Below are 26,615 nucleotides of genomic sequence, written 5' to 3'. Positions count from 1 at the left end.
CGAGAATGCCTCATATCATTCTCTACTGACCCGAAGTCAGTTTCATCTGAAGAGAGTATGTCACATCACTCTTATTGACCCGAAGTCAGTTTCATTTATCCCAAATCAATGGAGGTCATCCTAGCATAAGGAGTACGGTAAATACAACGAAGCATCTATCGATAGAACTATTATGGTCCCTATCCTCATTTCCCTGCACACTAATCAAATGAGAGGTACTTCCCATGAGTCCCAGACTGCATGGGTAGGATGCCTCGACAAGAGAATGAATCATCCTGGCCCACAGGAGAACGAATCATCCTGTTCCACAGTCGCCACGGAGAATAAATCATCCTGGCCCACGGGAGAACGAATCATCATGTTCCACAGTCGCCACGGAGAATGACAAATCATCCTATTCCACAGTTGCCACGGAGAACGAATCATCCTGGCCCACGGGAGAACGAATCATCATGTTCCACAGTCGCCATGGAGAATGAATCATCATGGCCCACAGGAGAACGAATCATCCTATTCCACAGTCACCGCGGAGAACGAAACATCCTGGTCATAGCGCACCACCAGAGAAGGGTGAGTCGCCCTCTGCTCGTATGTTGCTCTCGTAAGTACCCCAAGCCCCCCCCCCCAAGAGTTCCCAAAACTCAATGCATGCAACATGCAGGACCCTTATAAGAAGGTCTCTCAACGACTCCAAGTCGTTCGGGAAAGTCACAGATTTGCCCTTTCCCCGGCGCTTTGACAAAATGTCAGCGACATGTACATCAGTCTCAATGCGATGGAACCTTCTTGCTCATCGACTTACCATATCCCAGATAAGGCAGTATCTAATGTCTATCTGCTAGAGCAATTATCGAATACGGGATTCCTCAATAATCAAGTCTTGTCTCTGGTTGTCACAGAGAATCACAGTGGTATTCATCACGTGTACAAACAGCTCACTTAAGAGCTTTTACAACCATGCAGCTTCACACGAGATCATATTTGTAGCTGTGTATTCTGTCTCGGCGGTGCTTATAGCAACCGACTTCTGCTTCCTGCTCATCCATGATATCGAAGCAAAATCCAAAGAGAACCAGCAGTGAGAAGTGCTCTAGTGATCCTCCACACTGTCTGCCCTCTCAGCATTCGAATAATCATGCAGTTTCATATTTCCGGCAGTGTATCTCAATCCATGAGAGATTGTGCCCTGAAGATATCTCAGAAGATTCTTGTCACCAATCCAGTGAGGCTCAACCAAATATGAGCTCACCATGCTAACTGCAAAACATATGTCCAGACAGAAGTTCATCAAGAACATCAACGTGAATGAGTTTATGAAACTTAAGAGGCATTTCCCAAATCTGGTCCGACATCACTACCATATAACTTCTGAAAGTTAAGATCCTCAAGGTAGTCACAAGCTTGCAGTTTATCATTCCACATTCGAAATCCAATTCCCTCTTTCTTGTACAAATGAGAGGGTCTGCACCTGTCAAAAATAGGTCGTCCTCATAAGGTGTCGGTATGAGAGGTCTATTATCCACAACCTTCAGGTAATGGTTTGGATCGGTTTCACTCCTAGTGAATCTCAGCTTCATCTCGCAGCTATCAATCATCTCATACTACGCCCGAGGAGTTTTGCTTCAAGCCATAGAGGACTTGCTTCCACCTGCATACATGGGATTCCTGATCCTCAATCTCAAATCCCTCGGGTTGTTCCAAACCTGTGGACCTGCTACATGAGGGGAATGGTCCCCTTGTAAGATTTTCCTTCAGTACATCTCAGACATGTACTTTCATGCTCTTTTTGAATTCAAGCATTCCTGTCACCGTCTAACTCACAGACATTCGGTGTTGTGTGTCAATGGACATGGTCCCCAGTGAACTTCCTGTAACTTGATACAACCCTGAACTCAAAAACATCTTTGAAAATTCTATTTTCAAACACGTAGCTTTCCATCGATGAGTGCCACCCATCTATCTGATGAAGTGCTTTGAAGCACTACAATCAATAAGCTAAATTCCCAAAGAATCTGAAGGAGAGGGCCAATAAAAGATCATGCTTCTTTATCTTATATCATAAACAACATTTGATCTTCATACATGGGGTTCCTTGCTTTCTTTGAAGAGTCGACCATTTCCTTGATGACGTACATTACCTGTCATTCCTTTAATAATTGAAGATGTCCTAGGAATGATTGTTATCTTCATCAAGAGATGTGTCTCTGCCATTCGGACACTCCTTCACATAATGGCCGAACTTATTGCAACCAAGGCATCCGTCTTTCCTTCCACCTTTAGATCCGAACTTCCCAATGAAGTGATCTTTAGGTAGGCCATCAGAAACTTTTGCTACGCCATTCTGATAATATTCTCTGCTTCGACTTCACCCTCGATGAATTTGAAGAGGGATGAGGAACCCATTGATCCTACTCTTGCTTGGGCTTTGTCTTCACCTCAACTCTGATACCATGTTAATTTTAGGTATGTTCTATGCTAAGAGCAATTTATTTCAATTTTCACAGTTAGCTCAATATTTTTTCCAAATTAGCAATCACATCAGCATTAAAGTAAACTGCAGATAGAACATAAACATAAATCGTAGAAGACAAGACACAAGATGTGGCGCTAGCCAGGGACAAACCCCAAAGTGGGGAAACCCTTGATCACTTCTTCTTTTATGTTCTTCAATAGTTCAGCAAAGAAAGAGAGAGATAGTACATTTAGAGCAGAATTCAACACTTTGACTTTCTATATTTACATGAGATTAGTTGAAGACATGTTGCTTCAACTGATTCTCCAAGGTGACTCCTTCACCTATCATAGTGTTGCATCTCGTCCACTTGCTGCACCTCACCATGCTAAAAATCATCACAGTGTTGGATCTTAATGACCATGTTATGCACTTCATGTTGCTGTTGTTGTTACTGTGTTGCTTCAATAATTGAGCTGCTCTTATCACGGATCTGCACCCAATGTTGTACTCATCGTTGATCCATCATCACTTTGTTGCACCCATCATGCTGCAACCATCACCATGTTGCATCCTTGTTAGCTGACTAATCCTCAACATAATAATATTAACCCATGACAGTAGCTCTTGTTCATCTGATAGGCAATCCAGAGAATAGCCTTGTTGTTGGCTATGGCCTATGGCCTAGCCTAGCAACAAGATAGGCCTCCAATACTTTATCAACTAGCATCCAAGCATCATAAGAACTTGATTGTGTTGTCAGAGCTTTCAAACACCCAGTTGTTTACATAAGTTGATCTAGAGCAGATGCATTCCTTCACTATGTAACAATGACTTATCACTATGCTCTCACCTAGAGCAATCTGAGTTTATTAGCAGGGCATCATTCTTAACTGTGTCAAAGGCCTTTCCTTGACAACTTTAAGAGGGAACTTCTTCAAGCAGCGAATTGGTCCTCCTTGACTGTGATTTAGTCTCCTATAGGATTGCGGATTAGGGCACTTCAATAGTGTATACATCAGGTCTCCTTTACTAACACTTGGACCTCTTTTATGCAGCACATAGGAGCCTCCTTCAGCTATGGGATAGAGCTGCATCTAGACCTTATTTTTGCTGAGGAGTAAGACTAGTAGTTAGGGCACAAGGGTCTGCGTATTAGGATCTTTCTTTCAGCTGTGAAGAGACCTCATTTACTGTGGCTAGATCTCCCTCTTAGGACAGCGTATAGGGGCTTCTTATAGCTGCATATAAGTCTCCTCTTTTCTGAATGTAGATCTCCTCATAACCCTGTGGCTAAGGCATATTATGACAGCAAGTTTAGGGCCTCACAAATCTGTGTCATAGGGTCTCTTCTAGACCAACGTTTATCCTCTCCTTGCTGCAATTCCAAGACTGCATTAAAGTCTTTATAACAGCATTAAGGATTCTCCATCATGACAGTGATTAGAGCTTATTTCATTGATTGTATATTAGGGCAACATAGGATCTTCAAGAAGACCTTTTTCTTTCACATCTAGGGCACTTCATGGCAGCGTTAGGGCATCATTAGGTTCTTCCCTTTACTGCGGATTAGGGCATCATTAGGCCAGCGTATCTCCTAGGGCACTCCCTCTAGATCTCTTCTTCATCAATCCCAAAATAGAATGAAGAGAGATCACAAGAGTGTGTGAGTGTCTCAAATGACTACAAGTCCTCTTCTATTTATACTAAAACGTTGAGGTTGAATAGACATGACTGTTGGGCTTCTGAGCCTACATAAGTTTGTTGGTTGACCTTGACAATTTGTCCATAATCAAAATAAATTCATATCTTCATAAATACTTATCGAAATCGGATGATATTTAGATCAATCCTACACCTCTCAACAAGAGGAACCTAGGAAAAATATCAGCAGCCATAAATAAGGTGACCCACATGGAGTTTGGCCCTAGTTGCCAATTTTAATAAAATTTCACCTGGCTTTTGCTAGACCTCCAACCCTAGGAAATAGTGCATCGGTCCTAGGTCCTTCATCTCAAATTCAGAAGACAACTCCCTCTTACATTTGTGAATTCATGCTCCATGCTTGATTTTGTAGAACCACTTAGAGGTGACAACCGATTTGTCTTGGGGTCTAGGGACCACATCCCAGACATCATTCTTCATAATTGACTGGTTTTTTTCATTCATAGCATCCTTCCATACTTGATGCTTCACGGCTTCTTTGACTGATGAAGGCTCATTTTGAATGATAGATCTCATGGCAGTCAAATATTCTTAATGCATGTTCAGCTTCTTGCTTTCACGGAAAGTCCCCCTCAGTGCATTGTGTCTCTCGGCATCTTCGAGAGTCTCCCTAAGCCATGAGGGTCTCCTTTTGGAGGAGGAGGATCAATAAGATCCATAGGTTTATCAACATCAGGCATCGTTTCGTCTTCTTTTGCACCCTGATTTCTAGTGTAAGCTTTTTTGTCCTTCCTTGGGATAGAAAAGTTGTTGATCTTCCTGAGGACCATATCTTCGTCGAAGGTGACATCATGACTTATCTCAACTTCCTTTTGACCAGCCACATAAATTCTATATCCCTTAGAATTTTCACTATAGCCCAGAAAGATTCCTTTCTTCCCAAAGGCACCCAATTTGCTTATTTTCTCTTTCAACACATGAAAATATACGGGACTTCCAAAAATTCTAAAATGAGAGACAACGGGTTTCTTACCAATGAACATTTCTTTAGGAATCTTGGAGTACAGTGCTTGATGAGGGCATCAGTTTTGAACATACACTGTGATATTTGCAGCTTTAGCCCATAGGAACTTCGGAAGGCCTTGATCATGAAGCATGGCACAAACTGCTTCTACAATAGAGTGATTCTTCCTTTCACCCATACCATTCTGCTCAAGAGTGTATGGCGTTGTAGTCCCCCTCTTAATGCCAGCTTCTCTGCAATAATCTTGGAATTCATTGGATTTGTACTTGGTCCCATTATCAGTCCTCAATATCTTGATTTTCTTCTCGAATTGGTTTTCTATCAAGGCTTTGAAGTGTTGTAACCAATTGAGCACTTCATCCTTCTTCCTCAAGAAGTAGATCCAGGTCTTGTGAGAATAACCATTCGTAAAGGTGAGATAATATAAGTATCCTCCCAAAGAGTTTATGGGCATCATACCAAATATGTCGGAGTGGATCAATTGCAATATATAGGTGGTCTTGCTATTACTTGAGGGGAATGGTCCCCTTGTAAGTTTTCCTTCGGCACATCCCGGACATGCACCTTCATGCTCTACTTTGAACTCAGGCATACCTCTCATCATCTGTCTCACATTGAGTAAGGCCTTATAATGAAGATGGGCAAACCTTTGGTGCCATAGTTCAGATTGTAGAGATGTGTTGCAAAACATGGCTCCCAATGGACTTCCTCCAACTTGATACGAAGTGTCAACCCTGAAACCAAGAGTAAAAGCATCTTTAAAATTTCTTTTCCAAACACATACCTTTCCATCGATGAATGCCACCTTGAACGCTTTGTCCTCCATGGCTAAAATGGGCACCAGGTTCTTCTTGATATCATGTACATATAGTACTTCTTGCAAATGAATAGTGTTAACTTGATTCAATTGCAGGCTAACACAGGATAGGTGGCATCGTCTCCAAGGATGATCTCCAGGTTTGTCTCCCTTTCTATCAAATTAGAGAGGGCTTCCTTATATCTGGTAAAGTGCCTTGAGACACCACTATCAAGTAGCCAATTTCCCAGTTTCCGGAGGAGAGGCAGTGGAGAGGGCCGATATAAGATAGTACTCTTTTTGCTTACTGTTAACAACATTTGATTCTTCATACCTGGAGTTTCTTGATTTCTTGGAGGGTCGACCATTTTCTTGATGTCCCCCGCATTCCTTTTTCCTTTTCCATTGGACTTGCCATTCCTTTGATCGTTATTGTTGAAATTGCCCCTGGAATGATTGTCATCATCATCATGCAATGTGTCCCTTCTATTTGGACACTCCCTTGCATAGTGGCCAAACTTATTGCAAACAAAGCACCTGCCCTTTCCTTCATCCCTTAGATCTACGCTTTCCATGGAAATGACCTTTAGACCCTGCATTATTTCTCCTTTTGGCATGAGCGGAGAATGCAGTGGGGTTGCTTCTATTAGAAGGCATTTCTTGCTCCATCATTCTTGTTTCTTAAATGCATCTCAACATCAATTCTTCAAATCCTAGAATTCGATCATTCTTGAGGACGATGGTTCTAAATACATACCACTCAAGTGGGAGTCCTCCAATGTTGGTGAGAATAAGTTCCCTGTCAGGAATGACTTCTCCAATCGAGAGTAGATCATTCTTGATCTCAGTAATCCTCAAGAAATAGGATTGAATATCCTCGTCGTTGCCATTCTTAATATCTTTCAACTTATTCTTGAGAAATAGAATTTGATTAGAATAACTAACCTTGAACATGCCAACCAACCTGACGTAGATCTCCTTGGAGGTCTTCAATTCGGAGATGTAGGCTACCATATGCTTGTCAATGGAATCCCTAATAATCTTCTTTGCTTTGACTTCAGCCCTATTGTAGTTAGTCTTCGCAACAGCCGATGCATTTGAAGGAGGTTTAGGAATTTTACCCTGCACATAGTCCATCAATTTTTTTTCTTCCAAGGTCAAATCAAGAGACATCTTCCATCCATGATAGTTAGATTTATCATGGAAGTCAGATTTATCATGGAGCTTGTCTTCAGCCGTGAAGCAAGATGAGGAACCCATTAAACCTTTGTTCCTTGTCCAATTGCCTTTGGTGATTGCGCTTTCCCTCTTGCTTGGGCTTTGTCTTCACCTCAACACTGATACCATGTTAATTTTAGACAACAATGGTATGTTCTATGCTTTAGAGCAATTTTACTTCAATTTCTATATGAGCCCAGCATCAATATTCAGATTAGCAATCACATAAACATGATAGTAAAATGGAGATAGAACATAAACATAAATAGTAGAAGACAAGCCAAAACAAGAGGACACAAGATGTGGCACCAGCGAGGGACAAACCCCAAGTGGGGAAACCCTTATCAAATCTTCTTTTAGTCTTCAATAGTTCAACAAAGAGAGATAGTACAATTTACAAATTTGATAATTTATAACAGTAGCAAAAAGAGCCCTAACCAGAAAAGTCAACATTGCTCAACAAGGCAGATTTGACCCTCAGCAAATCGGTCAACTTCAGCCTCCAAACAACAAGACAAAACAACCCTCAAAACAATCAAATCTAACCCAGTCAAAGTCTGGTCAAACAACCCTAGGTGTAATCAACTTTTAGCCTTCGATTTTTGTGCCCATAAATGCGGCCTGCCCAAACAGAGATAGCCCTCACAAAAATGCAGTCAAAGGAGGTCAATGCTTGGTCAAACTACCCTGAAATTCGATCTCCTGAAATTTTGGCCTCCTGAAATTTCGGCCTCCTTAAATTTCGACCTCTTGAAATTTTGCTCTCTTGAAATTTCAAACGTGTGGAGAGAGAGGCCTAGAAAATCCATACCCAATCAATGAGAGAGAGAGAGAAGTGTGAAGATGAGTGTCCAAATGAAGGTAAGTCAACTTCTATAGATTTGTAACAACAGCAAAAGAGCCCTAACCAGAAAAGTAAACGTTGGTAAACAGGGCAGATTTGACCCTCAGCAAATCGGCCAACTTTGGCCTCCAAACAACAAGATAAAACAACCCTCAAAACAATGAAATTCATCGCAGTCAAAATCTGCTCAAGCAGCACACCTACAGTCAGCCCTAGCTGTAGTCAATGCTAGTCAACAGTCAACGTTTAGCCTCGATTTTTGTGCCCATAAATGCATCCTACCAAACAGAGATAGCCCTCCCAAAAACACAGTCAAAGTCAGTCAACACATGCTGGTCAATGCTTGGTCAAATTGTCCAAAAATTTGGTCTCCTGAAATTTTGGCCTCCCTGAAATTTCGCTCTCCTGAAATTTTGGACGTGTGGAAAAAGAGAGTCCCAGAAATCCATAACCAATCAATGAGGAGAGAGAGAGAAGTGTGAAGATGAGTGTGTCCAAATGAGGCTAAGTCACCTTCTATTTACATGCAACGTTGAGGATGAATAGATTTCACTGTTCGGCTTCTGAGACTACATAAGTTTGTTGGCCGACCTTGACAATTTGACCATAATCAAAATAAATTCATAACTTCATTTGTACATGTCAGAATCAGATGATCCTTAGATCAATCCTACACTTCTCGAAGAGAGGAGTCTAAGAAAAATATCAGTTGTCATAAATAAGATGACCCATGTGGAGTTTGGCCCTAGTTGCCAATTTTAATAGATTTCATATGAAAAATCCAGAAGACTAAACAATTTTCAAGATTTCAAGGTTGAGGGGATTGCAATGTTTCCATCAGATTCTGTCATGTATGACAATATGGAACTAGTATTTAATCAAGAGTACCAAACCCTCTATGTAACTTGATGTTGGTGGCATTGGTTGTTGAACAACTTTATCATGGCCCTACTAAAAATGTACCCATCAGTGAAACAAAATCTTGAATTCGCATGCTACGTTTTTTCTATCTTATTTAAATGCTTAGAGGGAGATATTAATGACGAAGATACCAATATAGGCAATGATTTTTATGATAGGTAGGTATTTGTTGTAGCATGATTTGTTTTGGATACTAGAGACCATTTAGAGCCTGTTTGTCACTGTATTTTCAATTCAGAGATGGATTGTAATTGATCTTATTTTGGTTATATGTACCCTTACATGCTCTATAAATGAAAATTTTTGCATATTTATGCATAAATGGTTTGGATTCATATGGATGCACATGAATATATATGTTCTTTAATTTTGAATATTTTATGTGTTTCTGGTTGACCAGTTCCAGTCTGGTTCTGACTGGTTCCCGGTTCAAAGGGTTTTCTAGTTCGATCACCAGTTTAGTTCTGATAACAATGGTGGGTAAACCATGTCCTGTTTCTGAGGTCGTGTCTCATGTCAAATACACGTATTTATGTGTCCTCCTTATCCCATGTCATCATGTGACATGCGTATGTAAAATGTACAACTCCATAAACCAAGTCGTAAGATCGTTGTATGACAGAGTTCCCTTATTCAATAAACCAGTGGGTATCATATGTCAATATCTGGCCTTTTTCCTAAGCTGTGACATTAAATTAGATCAATAGCCATAATAGAAGTAGGCACCGTACTGATTTATTTGAGATGCTTCACAGCAGGTTGTTACTATGCACCACTTCTTTCACCAGTGGTTTCACCAAAAATAGAATTATGCACCGACAGTCAACTAGACTTACCTTCGATTCTTATCTGTTATATCCTCAAATTAATTTGCCATCCCTCTCAACCTAGCACGTTCCACCAATGAATTTTTCAAACTTGCATTTTTCTTTCCAAAGTCAGTGGAAACAGGTCACCAGCAGGTTTGACATTGTGACTGTGCCCTGCTTCAAATAGTCAAATGTTAATCCAGGTAGTCAAATATTCCGATGTTTTCCTATTCATTTTTATGTCCGGTATTGTTCTAACTTCTACTTGGTGTGAATTTGTTGATGCTGATTATTTCCTTTCACATTCAAGACCATCATACATTTGTTATTTCCTTTCACATTCAAGACCATCATACATTTGAAATCACCAATTCATTATTTTTTCCACGGCAATACCTTCTAGCAGTAGATTTTATTTTACACTTTTTCTTTGAAGTAACGCTCAAGGTAGCTTCCAGCAGCATTTGATGGTAGCCGTACTTGTATGAGATGAGGAGATTTTTTAAATTGTGATTTCCTTAATTGTTTCTCTTCTTTTTGTTCTCTCTTTTCTTATTTGTAATTTGGAAAACATCCTGTTAATGTTATAATTTGCCACCAGAAAAATAAATTGGCCACAGGCCAGTGGGAACAAAACCTAATCTGATACCAATTGTTATGAACCAACCCGTTCATAAAGAAGGTAAGCATCACAAAAGAGTACAAAAACCCATAAATATATGTCAAAAGGCAGACTAATTATAAAATGATTAATGAATGTTATGTTACATCTGAACAATGTGATTCCTTATATTAAATATAGAGTGAACGACAGGTCAGGACAAATAGTTTTGACCTTTAGGGCTTTAACATATTTTATATTAGATAAATAACAAATACTAACCAAAGAAATGACAACCACAAATATCCTGGAGAAGAATGTTTATGCGGAGTATGTAAACAAAGCTTAGTCCAAAACCAATTCACATATATTATTATAATTCTCCTTTTATAATTTCAGAGCATATGTTGATCCAATACTCTTATTCTAAGTTTCACAAGCCCACAAAAAAAAAATGCAAGGAAGAGAGATAACAACCTCCAGAGAGATATTTGGGCAGAAAGATGCATCAAGAAGACGAAGATTTGGACAAGCAGCAGCAATTTCCCGAAGTGTTTCGTCACTAACATAAGAGCAATTGGACATGTCCAAAGATGTTAATAATGGGCATGAAGTTGCCACAACACGAACGCCTGCATCTGAAAGCTTGTGGCAAGATGCCACATCAAGTTCATGGAGTTGAGGGCATTGCAAAGTGGCAGAAGCCATGCATGAGCGTCTAAGGGACAAAGTTTCCAGCTGTGGACACCTGCACATTATTTTTAGATTTGTAAAATAATTGGTAAAATACAGGTATCATATTTGCTCTCAGCTAGCTAACAAAATTGTTTCAATATTCAGGATATCTCAAAAGAATTACAGATATAGGTTTGATGCTCATCATACCTGACAGAGATCCGAATTACACGACAGCGTGTAATCTGGAGGTGGCGCAACGAATCATGTTTGACCTGAATCTCTTGCGAGCCACTTCCTAGAGATGCTTCAGCAATGCTTAAACGATCTAGTACAGGGAAATCTACTAATCCGTTGAAAAAACTTTCACTTAAAGGCCCTCGGCCTAAGATCAACACCTCAAGATTCCTGGATACCAGGGAAAACTCAAGATTATAGAAACAAACATAAACATGTTACACAGTACACTATACAAGCGAACGTGGAATGTAGCAAACTATGCATAGACAACACAATTCTTACCTGAGAGAGTGCACTGCTTCACGTACAAGTTCATCCCCACGGGGAGTACCACGAACATTTAACTCCACAGCCTTTGGATATTTCCGACACAGTTGAGCAACTGTCCAAAGTTCAAACAGTTGATTCATGAATTATCAAGTTTGTTTCATTTTATTTCTATGATTTAAAGTAATAAAGTATATACCTTGTTGCCGGGTAATTTTGCGATTCTCAAAATTTAAAGATTTCCAAAAGTCTTCATGGGCACTAGCAGCCCGCCACTGTCTACAAACCATGGCTGCTCGACACAAATCTGAATGGTCTAGGAAGGAAAATACCTGCAAGCATACAACCAAATAATAGAAATTCATATGAGGGAACCTCCAAGCTAACTCTCACCTATCGAAATATGAACAATAACAAGTGCAAGCATACCATATGCAGTAAGTCATCTGTGAGGTCCATTTTAACTTCATGATCTTCCTTGTTTTCCAAGTTACCTTCATCTCCATCTTCATCATCATCATCATCATCATCACCACTGCTAGAGTCATTAGTTTCTCCACCATTATTGTCACCAGCTGATGAATTTGAAGGTGTCATTTGACTGTTTCCTCTGTTTGAAAATTTTTGACATGAAAGTGGCTCTGTACCAGAAGTAGAACTAGAACCAGCAGTATCTGAAGGAGCAGTTGCAGCAACATGACCTGACCTGTATATAATGTTTGATCATCAATGCACCATCAACTCAACTTCAAAAAGTAGAAATAGAACATCTACAGATTGTGCTCACTGTAAGAAAAGTAATTGACAAACAAATACATGAATAAATATAGAAACAACTGCTTCAAAACCTAAATTACAGAAAGAACCAGAACCTCATGAAATCCACTCTTTTTACGTTGACCTTCAAGCTGAGGAGGAATCACTTGGATTCATCTATCAAAACCATAGTTTGAAAACTCGGACTGTTTTGACTCAGAACCCATCAAACCAGCCAAGTTGATAGGCTACCGAGTCAACTTGGTCTTCAAATTGGCTTGGGGGTCAGTTTGGTAACAAACTGGCCCAGATGATCCGAGTTGATCCAAATCAAAGTCCAAGTCAAAGTCTTAAAACTATGATCAAAACATCACCAAAAACAACATACTACTGCACAAGGTTCTTACATAGGTAATAAAAATAAAATAAATTATGATTTGTGTTCACTATAAAATACTAACAGATTAACATTTACATACATAAGGGATAGCATAAAAACATATCCATCACAAACTGTTACATGATATCAATTAACAAAAAAAACCAGAACCTCATAGTGATAAAAGCCACTGTAGCAAAGTTGATCTTGAGCAGATTTCTGCCACGTGTTTGAGCAGACAAGGATTCACAAAGGTTCATCCAGCAAAACATCAACAAAAACAACATAAAAAGTATTGCACAAGGCTCATACATACGAAATTCCTTTAAATTTATGCATGCCCTAAAATGGCATTTAGCCAACATGCTGCAAAAGAAGTCTACACATAACAAATTCCTTTAGATTTATGCATGCACTAAAATGGCATTTAGCCAACATGCTGCAAAAGAAGTCTACACCTTAAAATTTAAGCACCAGAAGCAATATTCTTGGAAATAAGAGGAATGTGTTTGCAAATCCTTTAACCTATGACAACATTCCTTTATGAGGTCACTGCGGAATAAGTGATAAACTGAAAGGAGCACCATGTTTGTAGGCTTAAAAAGGCCTTATATTGACTCGAGCAGGCACCGAGAGCATGGTATTCCAGGATAAATAGATATTTGCACAGCGAAAATCTTACACAATAGTTGCAAAATAGTAAATAGCAGAAGCATAAATTAATACACACATGCACAGATGATTTCTCCTCCTAAATCAGCCTTTCGTTCCTTAACCAAAGCTTACAAGTAAAACTCCAGAGACTGCTTAAAACTAGCAATTGTATGGCCTGGTCAACTATCCCAAGAACTGAACTATATGGCTTTCATAGAGGTTACAGCCTGCATAGAAAGCAAGGAACTGTAGCTGTACAACCTGTACTGGCTGATGTATGATACTGTACAGATCAGCTAAACAACCATTCTTGCTTGGCTGCCGATCGATCCTCTGCTGTTTGGTGATTGTACCTACAAAGAAGCTCTCGAGTACAAAGAAACACTTGATTTGTATTGTTTTGCAATTGGCATTGAAATAAATACTCCAAAAAAATTCCTCTCTAAACAAAGTGCACCAAGGTCAAGAGGAGGCAATTTACAACTTTTTTTTCATACTCTATAATACATTTCAACACTAGCCTAAAGCAACTACGTTTTATGTTAAAACCCAACAATTATGGCTTCCAAGATTGTATTTGGTTATATCAAAAAAAATGTGATACGTGAAGGCTATAGAGTGGAGACACAAGGAGATTTTCAAAGAGTATGCCTTAACAAAACAAGGTTGTTGTAGTAAATAAAATGGCAAAATGATGGGTGTGAGAAGCAAAGATGAAAGTGGAAAACCCTAAGACCAAGAGCCTAATCACACCTTGCGAAAATGGAGTAAAGAATTGTTAAATTATGCCATGGAGAATATACAAGAGAAAAGCGCAAGAGGTGTATTATAATTGTTCATCAATTACTTTTAGGCACTCCTCACCTAATTTCATAGTTACATTTAACATAAATGTCACTTATTACATTTGCCTTATTCCCACTTTACCATATTACATTATTATTTTCATACATTTATTACTAATGAAATAAGCATTACAATATGTAACAAGAACCACCGATCAGAGAGGGTGAATGCATGAAGATGCAAGGCAATAAAGGCTTCCATGGATGCCACAAATCCGCCTTAACTTTTCAAGTCTATTGCAGAAAATTGTCCTCAGAAAATTTAGATGTGCTATTCAAAATGTTGCTATGAAGGTGATGCCATATTCTGCTAGCAGCAACTAGGTTTATTAGGTGTTACCTAGATATAACAACAACAATATTAAATCCTCACATTACATTACTGAAATGAAATATGGTTCATTACAAAGCCTTCACATCAAAAATACAAGGGTTTCCTAAAATAGGGATCAACATATGAAAACATTACAATCATAAAGCCTCACAATAAAAGATGTTATAATTGCAATCTTCCAAGTGAAGTCCAAGGGGAGAGATCCTCAATCCCCAATGTTCAAACAACCATTAAAATCGAAAGAAATCTCCTCTCTGTAGAGTGACGTTTTTATCTCATACAAGAATTATTATCTACTAGCAAAACTCCACGATAAGTCAAAGAAATAATATAAAAAAATGGAGTAAGATCCCTCCACAATCCATGGTTGACCATGTTACAATATGTGGACATGACCCTTTCAAGAAGAACTCGCCCTCATCCAAAAGTAGGAAAGAGATTACATCAAAAGTCTCCAAGAAAGGGCATACAACTAAAAACAGGCATGATAACTCGAAGAATGGATATATACAAAATTTAATTAAATAATATTGAACCTAGGTAAGATTGGCTCAAGGATCCACCTAGGAAAGCACACAAAGTGCACCCTCCAAGATGCATGAGAGAAAACAATAATATAGTCCTTTTAGGAGAATGCTACAAAACCAACCTCAAAAAACAGCAAGTGGTCCACAAGATGCATGTAATCAATCGACATAAGTGAATCCCATGGCAACCAACTCCATGGATGAATGTGAAAGGTGCCAAGTATATGGAGTGCTCCATAGGAAAGGGCGTGGTCAAACCCCAAAAAAACAAGTGGACCGTCTCCACAGCACATCCTCCAAAATAATGTTCCAAGAATAAAAATAAGCCTGGCATGAGCATGCAATGTGTGATGTGTAGCCCTCTAAGTATGCCACATGCCTCTCAATAAAATCCTCCATCAATTGCGTGTATCTTGTGTAGTTGGGAGGAATGATAGTTATCCTCTCCACTTAGGTTCAATTCCCTTAAGTGACATTATGAGCTTTGTTGCAATGGTTTCAAGTCACCTTGATGAGTTCAGTGTTATCGAAACCAGTGGGACTAGTCAATCCAATCATTTTGCTACCTAACCAGTTCAACCAGCGGCACAGAAAAGGAAAAGTTTGCGTGGTACAAAACCGCCTTTTTTCACTAAACTTAGTTCTTGTAAGAAACCGACCACTTCAATTTTCACTGAACAGGTTGAATTTGTACAAAGCAACCAAGGATTCTGTGTATCGAACCTACATTTTTTCAATGAACTCAGTTCTTGTACAAAGCCCTCTAGTTTGGTTTTCACCAAATCGATTGGTTATGTACGATGTAACCAAGGACCCTCCAATGGCAATTAAAGAAAAACCAAAAATTTATAATAGGGCAACCTAATATTCAACCCTAACGCCCTAATAATGCATTGTAAATGCATTCTTAAAGTAAAAGAACAAAAAGGAAATATTTTACTTAAATTTTTAGCGTTACCATTAATTGTTTCAAGATGTTTGAAAGTGGTTCCAACCTCATTGGATTTCCTATAAGAAATTTTAGATTCCACACAAAATCCAACATACTTGACAATTTTCAGGATTTCAAAATTGGCAGGATTGCAGTGTTTTTAATGGATTTTGTCAAGTACAAGGGTTTGAAGCTAGCATTTAATCAAGAGCACCAACCCTTCTATGCACCTTGATGTTAGTGGCATTGTTTGTTGAACTCCTCTATCATGACCCTAATAAGAATGTACCCATCACTCAAACAAAGTCTTGATTTGATATGTTAAGCTTCTTCTATCTTATTTTATTGCTTAAAAAGTGATATTGATGATGAGGATCCCAATATAGGATGATTTTGATGATATGTAGGTATTTGTTGTAGCATAATTTTTTTTCTGATGATAGAGGTTATCTAGAGCCTCTTTGTTGATGTATTTTTAGTTTAGAGATGTATTGTAGTAAGTATTATTTTGATCATGTGCACTCTTGCTATATAAATGAGAACTTTTGAAAATGTGTATAAATGGTTTGGATTCATATGGATGCATATGGCAATATATGTTTTATTTAGAGTTTGAATATTTTATGTATTTTTTGGTCGACTAGTTTTTTGTTTGGTTTTTACTAAATCCGCACTTGTTCCCAGTTCAGGGGGGTCAACCGGTTTGATAACAGGTTCAGTTCTAATAAACATTGGTCAAGTCTGAGTCATCCTTTGAGGACATGGCTGCTTGGGAGCGGGAGCAGGAGAAAGGAAAGACATTTTAAAAGCTCCCAGGTCTTGAGCAATTTTGGGAGGGAATTTTATATAACATATAGTTTTATATTTTGATGCATATATGTCAACAAAAGCATGTAGAATGATGAATTAATGATTAAAAAAACATAAAAACATGGATTAAACGATATAACAACATTCATCTAGTAGTTATAATCTTCATCAACCACAGATCCACAAATTACAAGTTCTCATTTATATAGCATGTAAGGGTGCACATAACCAAAATAGCATCGAGTGCAATCCATCTCTGAACCGAAAATACTTCAACAAATAAGCTCTAGATGGCCTCTAGCATCCAAAAAAAATCATAATACAACAAATACCTACATATCATCAAAATCATTGCCTATATTGGGATCTTTTCCATTAATATCACTCTCTAAGCATTAACATAAGATAGAAAAAGCATAGCATGTCAAGTCGAGATTTTGTTTGAGTGATGGGTACATTTTTAGTAGGGTCATGATAGGAGTTCGACAACCAATGCCACTAACATCAATGTACATAGAGGGTTTGGTGCTCTTGATTAAATACGAGTTCTATACCCTAGTACACGACAAAATCCAATGGAAACATTGCAATCCCTCCAATCCTGAAATCTTGAAAAATTGATAAGTTTGTTGGATTATGAGTGAGAACTAAAATTTTACTTTCTCCATAAGAAATCCAACGAGGTCAGAACCACTCTCAAACATCCTAAGTCATTTCATGGTAATGTTAAAAATTCGAGTAAAATGATGAAAAAGAAATATAAAGGAGAATGTCACTTTTACTTTAAGAATTTCACATTACCATGAATTGCATATCAATATTAAGGCCATATGCTTGAATATTAGCTTGCCCCACTCAAAAACTCTTGTTTGTTTGAAAAAAAATGTTTGGAATATCTTTACAGACAATTAAAAAAAATGTGAAGCCAAGGAGTGATTTCTTTTTTGCGAGAGTGCACTTCCACTCAAAGCATGCTTCGGGAGCGCGGATTCAATTGGGGAGGGGGGAGCCCCTCCCTCGACCCTATTTGAGGATCAAAACCTATATATTTTTCACATAAAGATATTTCTCATGAAAGAAAAAAGAAATCCATCAAAATCTCCTTAAATAAAATAATATATTTGACAAGTCAAAGAGGTGAGGGCACTCTCCAATGAAACTTGAAAGATGACAATTATAAATAAAATATGCACTAAAGAGTATGCCTTAGAAAACTATGCCATGTAACTAACTTAACCACCTTAAAATAATAAAATATCTCCATGTGAATTATATCCTAGAAAAGAGTGCCAATGCGGTAAAAAATACCTCATCAATGTTCATGCCAAGACCATGTATTTTTTCCCCATACCAAAATTGATCCTTGAAACCATGTTCACAAGCAATACATAACACTAGTGAAGTGTGCCAACCTCTCTATTCATAAAATAATAACCATGTAAATCTTGAAAATTATGCCCATAGGAGGAGCCTTCCATAATAAATCCTCAAATAACCTCCAAATAACTCCTCCATTTGTGAACCACTGCCAAGTGAAGTAGGGATCTCAAGCAATTAACTTCCACAGTAATCAAGTCGATCAATTCAACCACTAAATATTTAAATCAACATCAACATGTGTGCACAAAGATTAATGCTCAAATGAATTAATTTAACCACTTGATAGTTAAATCAACCTCAACATATATGCCCAAAAGTTAATGCTCAAATAAAACTATAGTCCCACCACCCACAAGTCACCAACTAATTGAATCAATGTCAACATGTGTTTCAATGAAGGGGGTTGTGCTCCAAAAGGTGTTGTACCACAAGAACATGTTATATCACCTATCAAAGACCATCACGCTAACAACACAAACAAAATAGAAGATTCAACCAAGTTTGAACCTAAGGCACACCACAAAAGGACTATAATATGATAAAACCTCATCGAACCGTAGAAAAGGTTTGATTTTCAAAGAGGTATGGCATACCCTCACACCCACACTTGAACTCAAACTTGGGAAAAAGTAGATTCATGAAGGTACTAACATCGTCAACACATTCCATCTAATGTTATCCAACAAACGTTACAATGACGAGTCATATCACCTAAAGAAATCCACCAATGCAAAGTGCAAAACCACACCACGTCCCACAACCCCGTCGACATCATAAGAGAGGGAAGCAATAGAAATGTTAACCCATCCAATCATGAAATATGTGCCTACCACACATCAACACAAAAAGACCATTTAAAACACCCTGCGTAATGCCACTGTTAAAATTGGCAACTAGGGCCAAATTTCACTTTGGGACAGTTCATTTGATGGAGATGATGATTGCATTGGATTCCTCTTTTCGAGAGCTCCAAGATTGATATAAAGATCATCCCATTCGGACAAGCAGAAGTGTGATTTTGAATTTATGACCACACATGTGCAAATTGTTCAGGTCAACCTCAGCTTAATGTAGGCTCAAGAAGCCCAATGGATGTGTCTCTTCACCCACAACGAAGCGTATAAATAGAAGAGGCCTCTCACCTCATTTGAAAACATTCACTCACACATTCTTCTCTCTTTATCAAATTGGTTCATACAGCTTGGGGCTGCTTCTCTCTTTCTCACACGTGTGGCAAGGAGGATGATTTTCTGGGCAGAAAATTACAGGCCGAAATTTTAGACTTCGGGACCAGCATTGACCAAGGTTGTTTTGATCAAATTTGACTGCAGTTTTGAGGGCAGAATTTCAATTTCTCTAGGCCGCATTGACTGACACAAAAATCGAGGATTTTGGAGTTCATTGACATGCGTTGATCGCAGGCCTATTTGACCACAAAGTTGACCACAACTTGACCGAGTTTGACCAAAGTTTTTGTGGTTGTTTTGGGTTGACTTTGTCCACCGCTGGAGACCAAACTGGACCTTTGACCGAGCTTCAAAATAGGTGTTTTACTGTTGTTTTGACTAAAGTTGACTTTTGCTTGGGGCTGAAGTTTGACTGTAGTTGACTACAAAACTTGACAGGGATGATTTGACTTTGTATTGACTTTTGTACTCTCTCTCTGTGTGTTGAACTATTGAATAATAATAAAAAGATTTGATCAAAGGGTTTTCCCCACATTGGGGTTTTTCCCTCGCATCTACAAAATCTAGTGTCCTCTTGTCTTGGCTTGTCTTCTACATTTGTTTTATGTTCTATCTACATTTACTGTCAATGTGATTAATGGTTAATGTGATTGCTACTAGAAATTATTGGAAATTGTTATTGGGATGCTAAAGGAACATTGAAGTAAATTGTGCTAAAAGCATAGAACATATCACTGCTATCTAAAATTAACAGCCACAAATAATACAATATCATCATATATAGTCACTAGGAAGCTTCAACAACATCATGAAAAATCTAACTCCTAACACCAACATCTAACCCCTTAGGGGGGGCTAAAACCATCATCAAAGAACAAGATGCCACATATCAAAGATACACCAATATACCAAAACCACACCATATGAGATAGCATGCTCCATAACCATCGAATGCGTAACCAAGAGGTGACCACAAATGCAAGCACAAGGGAGAATGTTCAGATTATAGCTTGGAAGGTGATTCTGCATGGATCAAGTGCCATGACATGCAGCAAGTCACCTTAATTATCTCCTATGTCAATTTATTAATGAATTTCCTAAGTCAAAGCTTTAGACAACAATTTAATTTAATTGTTGGGTTCCTTTTTATAAAAGAGAAAATAAGTCAACAACAGATTAAGTCGTAGTCATTGATCTCAGTAAAGAGAGATCTAATCTCAATCGTTGAGATTAGGGATTTCACTTGAGATTAGGATTTGATCTTTTTAATAGGAGGTTTGAGCCAAAAGAGACGCACATTTTGATTTAGCACATGTTGGGATTCAGTGGAGCGCAAAATTTGGCAGTGAGAGCAAGAAAAAGATAAATCGAGCTAGCTAGAGCAAGCTCGGGACAAAGCGAGATTAGCAGAGAGGCCCAGTTTTCCTTTTGGCCAAGAGGTCGAGTTTCTTTGTACACAGAAGTTTTTGGTTGGGTCGTGCATGTGGGTCGTACAATAACCAAGTGAGAGAAAGAGGGTTGAGATCTTTTGTTGGGTATATGCCGAAGCAAATTCTTGTGTAACTATTGTAAGAGAATATTTCACCTGAAGCTGAATAAGAAGCCCTAAGTTTGCTAGTTTTCCCCACACTAGGGTTTCTAAGGTATATCTCTGTTATTTTTTGTTGCATGTGATTGTGTGTGCTTAGTTTCGAGTATTTTTGCTTACGTTGCTTATTTGGTTAAAAACCTAGAATATTTATTATTACAAATCAGATTAGAAGGCTTTATTTACTTCAAATCTGTGATTATTTGTTGAGATCTATGTTGAAGGAAACAACCCCCAAGGTGGTATCCTTGTACCTAAAGCCTCGTCGAAACGTGATCTAAATACAGTTGAGACATCTAGGTGGCATTTCTTGATTTGGAAACGCAGCGAAAATGTTTCTATGGTGTTTCAGCCCAATTCTCCCCCGTTTCCGGCCAATTTTGACCCATTTCGATAACTCTTTTGCTTCTGCGGGCTCACTCAAACACCCAAGAAGGTTGTGGGGCCCTTTTATAGCCAAAGTATATTAAATATAACACTAAATTTTATGTCTAATCACTCCACAAACTAATTTATCTCTAATCAATCCACGCTCTAGTTCTGCTAAAAAACAACTTGTTCTATTTTTGTTAATGAAGATGAAGATTAGAATTATAAGATATGTAATTGTACTTGTCATTAGCGTATGTTATGTTTCATTTTCAACACATATAGCCATGTATAAAGGTTGATTTTGGATGTAAAGCCTCATGTATAAAGGTTGATTTTCGAATCTTGGATGTACAACCTCATTTATAAATGATAATTTTGGATTTTGAATCATTTAATCATCTATGAGAGTTAACATAGACTGGGTTTTCCTTCTAAAATGTCATTTATGTGTCTCATTCTTTTTTTTCTTGCAAGATGCGTTATTAACTTATTTATAAGAAAAATTACATACATATATAAACATATACATATTATCTATGACGTCTCAACCAACGTTTCCATTTTTGGGAGGTCGTGCTTCCAGCCATACCCGTTTTTGAAACTTCCAAACGTTTCAGTGTTTCGTGCAACTTAGGTTAAGACAGTAAATTTGAAACTAGGTTTCAAGAAATTAATGTTGAGAAACAAAGTGTAATGAAGTCTAACACCTAATTTCTCTTTCCTGATAATTACTTGTGAATATTAGATGTCTTCTTATTACTTCTTATGTCTTCTTCATTAAGCAATTATACAAATGTTCAATCTTTTAAAATATATAGAGATCACAAAGGGACACCAAAGTTAGGTTGTTATCCAAGGGGAAACCCCAACAATCCTTCCCTTATAGAATCATATCAAAATGAAAGATATTCAAGACCAAGACCAAAAGGCCAAACTGCCACCAAGATACCAAGTCCAGTCCTCCTCCAAATCACCTCCAAAGTAAAAGTCAACATTGGTCAAACCTACTCCAATCTGGTTGAACTTCAAGATTTTTGGACTTGAAACTAGGGCCAAATTTCGACTTGCAACCACTTCACAAAAATCAGCCTCTTTCACAAAAATTTCAATCCACACATGCAAGTTGTTGCATGGTCAATTATAGTCAATTAGGAGTATCCTTCTTGTCTTGATCTTTGTCTTTCTCTCTCCTTTGACTAGTCTTTCTCTCTTTTTTCTGCTAGGTTTAGTTGTGCTTCTTGTTGTGTGTTTTAATGAACTTCCAAATGAGTTGAATTTGTCCCTTGTATATAGTAGTCTAGGATGGTAGAATAGGTGTCTATTGGAGGTCTAGGCCAACTTGTCCAAGGAGGGTCGGCTTGGTCATCTTATGGACTTTTGACTCGACATAAAATTCAAATTCCTTTCTCTTACAAATGTCCAAATGGGACATGACTCAAATACATTTTCTTTTGCCTCATAATAATTAAAATTAAATAATAATATTAGATATCATTTTTGGGATTCAACTGCGTTAAGTAAGTCATTCAAAGTATGACCATTTCCATGAGAGGTAGTCGTAAAGTGACTAATATCTCATGATTTTTGAATAGTTCACTTAGCACTCATTGCATCGAGTGATGCTCACAGGGGTGAAGAAGTGGGATTGAAACTAGTGAAATGTGGAGAACGAATCACATAGCATCAATCATCACTTCCGGGGCTTGCACCCGGTAACCAGGACTTCCCGGGAGGTCACCCATCCCAGAACTCCTCTGGCTCAAGCGCGCTTAACTGTGGAGTTTTTCCCCACAATCAAGCCCACTTAGCTTGCTACCCCATTTGCAAAACCTTAGCAAGTATTGTGCCTCATGAACCATTCAGGTAGATATCCCTTGACTCTTTTTGAATTTAAGTATGGGGGATTTACGCAGTGCATTATATTAGATATCATTTTTGGGATTCAACTGCGTTAAGTAAGTCATTCAAAGTATGACCATTTCCATGAGAGGTAGTCGTAAAGTGACTAATATCTCATGATTTTTGAATAGTTCACTTAGCACTCATTGCATCGGGTGATGCTCACAGGGGTGAAGAAGTGGGATTGAAACTAGTGAAATGTGGAGAACGAATCACATAGCATCAATCATCACTTCCGGGGCTTGCACCCGGTAACCAGGACTTCCCGGGAGGTCACCCATCCCAGAACTCCTCTGGCTCAAGCACGCTTAACTGTGGAGTTTTTCCCCACAATCAAGCCCACTTAGCTTGCTACCCCATTTGCAAAACCTTAGCAAGTATTGTGCCTCATGAACCATTCAGGTAGAGATCCCTTGACTCTTTTTGAATTTAAGTATGGGGGATTTACGCAGTGCATTATATTAGATATCATTTTTGGGATTCAACTGCGTTAAGTAAGTCATTCAAAGTATGACCATTTCCATGAGAGGTAGTCGTAAAGTGACTAATATCTCATGATTTTTGAATAGTTCACTTAGCACTCATTGCATCGGGTGATGCTCACAGGGGTGAAGAAGTGGGATTGAAACTAGTGAAATGTGGAGAACGAATCACATAGCATCAATCATCACTTCCGGGGCTTGCACCCGGTAACCAAGACTTCCCGGGAGGTCACCCATCCCAGAACTCCTCTGGCTCAAGCGCGCTTAACTGACAAAATATAATAAATACATCATTGATATTTATATTATAAAGATATAATCTACTTACAACTTCAACACTCCCTCTTAACTAGGGAGGTATTCATAATGACACAACAGGATAATTTCAAGTTGAAATATTCATATAAGAAAGGATCCAAATTGATAAGCATAATGATGATAACATCATCAAAACCAGCATTGTCAAACTGCCAAAGCCTTGGCAAGTAAGCTCTATCTCTCTACTAGAACAGAGCTCAATGATGGGAGGCATTCAATAGGACACCACCGCCTCTCAAGGCACATACTCCGCCTAGGTTCACCAAGGTATGTCCTCACAAGACCATTTCCTAATCCATTGTCACAATACTTGACATAAGGGAATGTCGATCCTTCGAACCATTCTTATATTAGATCAATGTACTTAACTTAACGCAGTTATCCCTAATGACAATACAGACCTCAAAAATGTCAATCCCCAATGCTTATCCAATCCACCATTCTCCCTATTTGTGTTCATATAGTTGACTTACGGTTGTTAATCTCGGCCATAGTACATGACACATGGATATCTAAGAGATATAATTGATACTTTTCAAGAGTGTTCCTTGATCTTAGCCTATGGAAAAGTATCAATTATATCTCTATGGAAACACAAGCTATACCGAGCTCATCTCTATGGCTATATGGCACAAGTCTGTGAAATAGCCTTGATATCGAGACCCCCTTCCTATGCACAAAAGGAGGATGAACCACATTTAAAAAGCCAACCTGTTTGATATTACCCTATTACAAAGAAATCTGAAAGGTATAATTAAAAGGGTTTGAAGATTATAGACAATGTATGTGCGAATTCTGTGAACGAAGACAAAGAGCATTACAAGCATCCCAAAGAAATCCTTATGGTTCGTATTCTAGTTCGATGGCTAAAGGTCTGAGGTACCTTTGTTAGAGGAATACGATATATATCAACTGAAGAAAAGCCAAATACTATCCCTTTGATCTCCATGTGTCATGTACTATTATCCCTGGGATACCTTCTTACAACGAGGTATAACATTGTTTCTTAATTTGTATAGTTATTTACAAATAAATCCTTTTACTTGTCTATTCGTGAAATTTGGATGCCTTGTATAGTTCAGACCTTAGAGATCACTTTGCTTTGAGGTAACTCGAACCTCTCCACATGGTTCTAAAGGGATAAAACTTGCTTCTTACAATAGTTCAACTGTTAAGAAGTTTAGATGCCTGCCTTGAATCTATCACAGAGATATTACAACTTTAGACTTATTACCTTTATTCCAGAAGGATGCTTCAATTAGTTCAGTCCTCAGAGATGAGGAGGCTTGGTCTTCCATAGGGATATAATTGACTTTTCAAGAGTGCTCCTTGATCTTAGCCCCTTAGGTCTTCTTGCACACAAGACTTTTCATTCCATATGCATTTTCTTTCAGACTTAGGTCTATCTTAGGGCTTCTTCGTAAGTGCACTTGCCTTCACCATAGCTTTGACACCATGTTAATAAACCAAGCATAATGAAGTCTAACACCTAATTTCTCTTTCCTAATAATTACTTGTGCGCATCAAATGTCTTCTTATCACTTCCCACGTCTTCTTTATCAAGCAATTATACAAATGTTCAATCTTTCAAAAATATAGAGATTACAAAGAGAGAAGAGACATCAAAATTAGGTTGTTAACCAGGGCAAAACCCAACAATCTTTCTCTTCTAGAATCAAATCAAAATGAGAGATATCCAAGACCAAGACTAAGACCAAATTGCCACCAAGATACCAAGTCCAACCCTCCTCCAAGTTACCTCCAAAGTCAAAGTCAACGTTGGTCAAACATGCTCCAATATAGTCAAACTTCAGGATTTTCAGACCTACAACTGATGAGCCTCATCATTGGGTAATTATATGGGCCTTAAATCACCTCCTAGCTTAGTCAAACGAACTATTCTCATAACTTATTGCATACTTTTGATTATTTTTTGTTTATGAGATGAGTTAGAGTTAGATATTTTGCTTTGTGGTCTAATGTGCATTTAATGCAAGATTAAAGGATAAAAGCAAGGAATTTTGGCAAAGACCATGCTTAAAACTCGAATGGGACAAGAGAGAGGAATTATAGGGAGGTAAATCCTCCTCATTTACTACCCCTCCATTCGAATATTCCTCCATCAGCTCGGAGTGCAATCAACCAAATCATGAGGACTAGAAGGCAGTCGAGCAAGTGAAAGACAAAGCACTAGTTTATCTTGAGTTTGGGAGCCGAGCCTCCCTAATTTTAAGCATCGTATTCAGAATCTGCCCAACTAACCAGTCGGGGTTGAATATTTTGAACAACCCTCAGAAAAATGGGGTTGTAGAGCAGAAAAACAAGGCTATAATTGAAGCAGCCAAGGCCATGCTCCAGGAACAAGATCTACCTTTGTTTTTGTGGGAGAAGGCTTGCAACATTGTTGTATACTTGTAGAATAGAAGCCCACAGGCAGATTGACATCAGAGGAGGCATTTACAAGGAGTAAACCAAATTTGGGACACATTTGCATCTTTGGGTGCTTTGTATACTGCCATGTTCCTAAGGAGAAAAGGACCAAGTTGGAGGCTACTGCAGAGAAAGGTATCCTTGTGGAGTACATTGAGACTTCAAAAGCATATCGTGTTTACATTCATGCTCTCAGGAAGGCAATAGTGCG

The 26,615-nt window shown here is 38.3% G+C and overlaps 1 protein-coding gene across 1 annotated transcript in view; it reads right to left on the bottom strand.

Moving 5' to 3' along the window:
* Positions 1–26,615, bottom strand: part of LOC149256131 (F-box/LRR-repeat protein 15-like) — a 54,060-nt gene that overhangs the window by 12,396 nt on the left and 15,049 nt on the right. Inside the window, exons 2-6 of the mRNA XM_089460668.1 lie at positions 11,942–12,218; positions 11,712–11,844; positions 11,528–11,627; positions 11,216–11,413; positions 10,808–11,078 (exon numbers count right to left, since the gene is read on the bottom strand). Coding sequence (XP_089316794.1) covers positions 10,808–11,078; positions 11,216–11,413; positions 11,528–11,627; positions 11,712–11,844; positions 11,942–12,218 — 979 coding nt within the window. The remainder of the gene's footprint in view (positions 1–10,807; positions 11,079–11,215; positions 11,414–11,527; positions 11,628–11,711; positions 11,845–11,941; positions 12,219–26,615) is intronic.

The sequence above is a fragment of the Pinus tabuliformis genome, chromosome 7, assembly GCF_031772625.1.
Source record: "Pinus tabuliformis cultivar Carrire ecotype Pingquan chromosome 7, CPIR1, whole genome shotgun sequence".
Classification (NCBI taxonomy): Eukaryota; Viridiplantae; Streptophyta; class Pinopsida; order Pinales; family Pinaceae; genus Pinus; species Pinus tabuliformis.
This window is presented reverse-complemented; position numbering and strand designations above follow the sequence as displayed.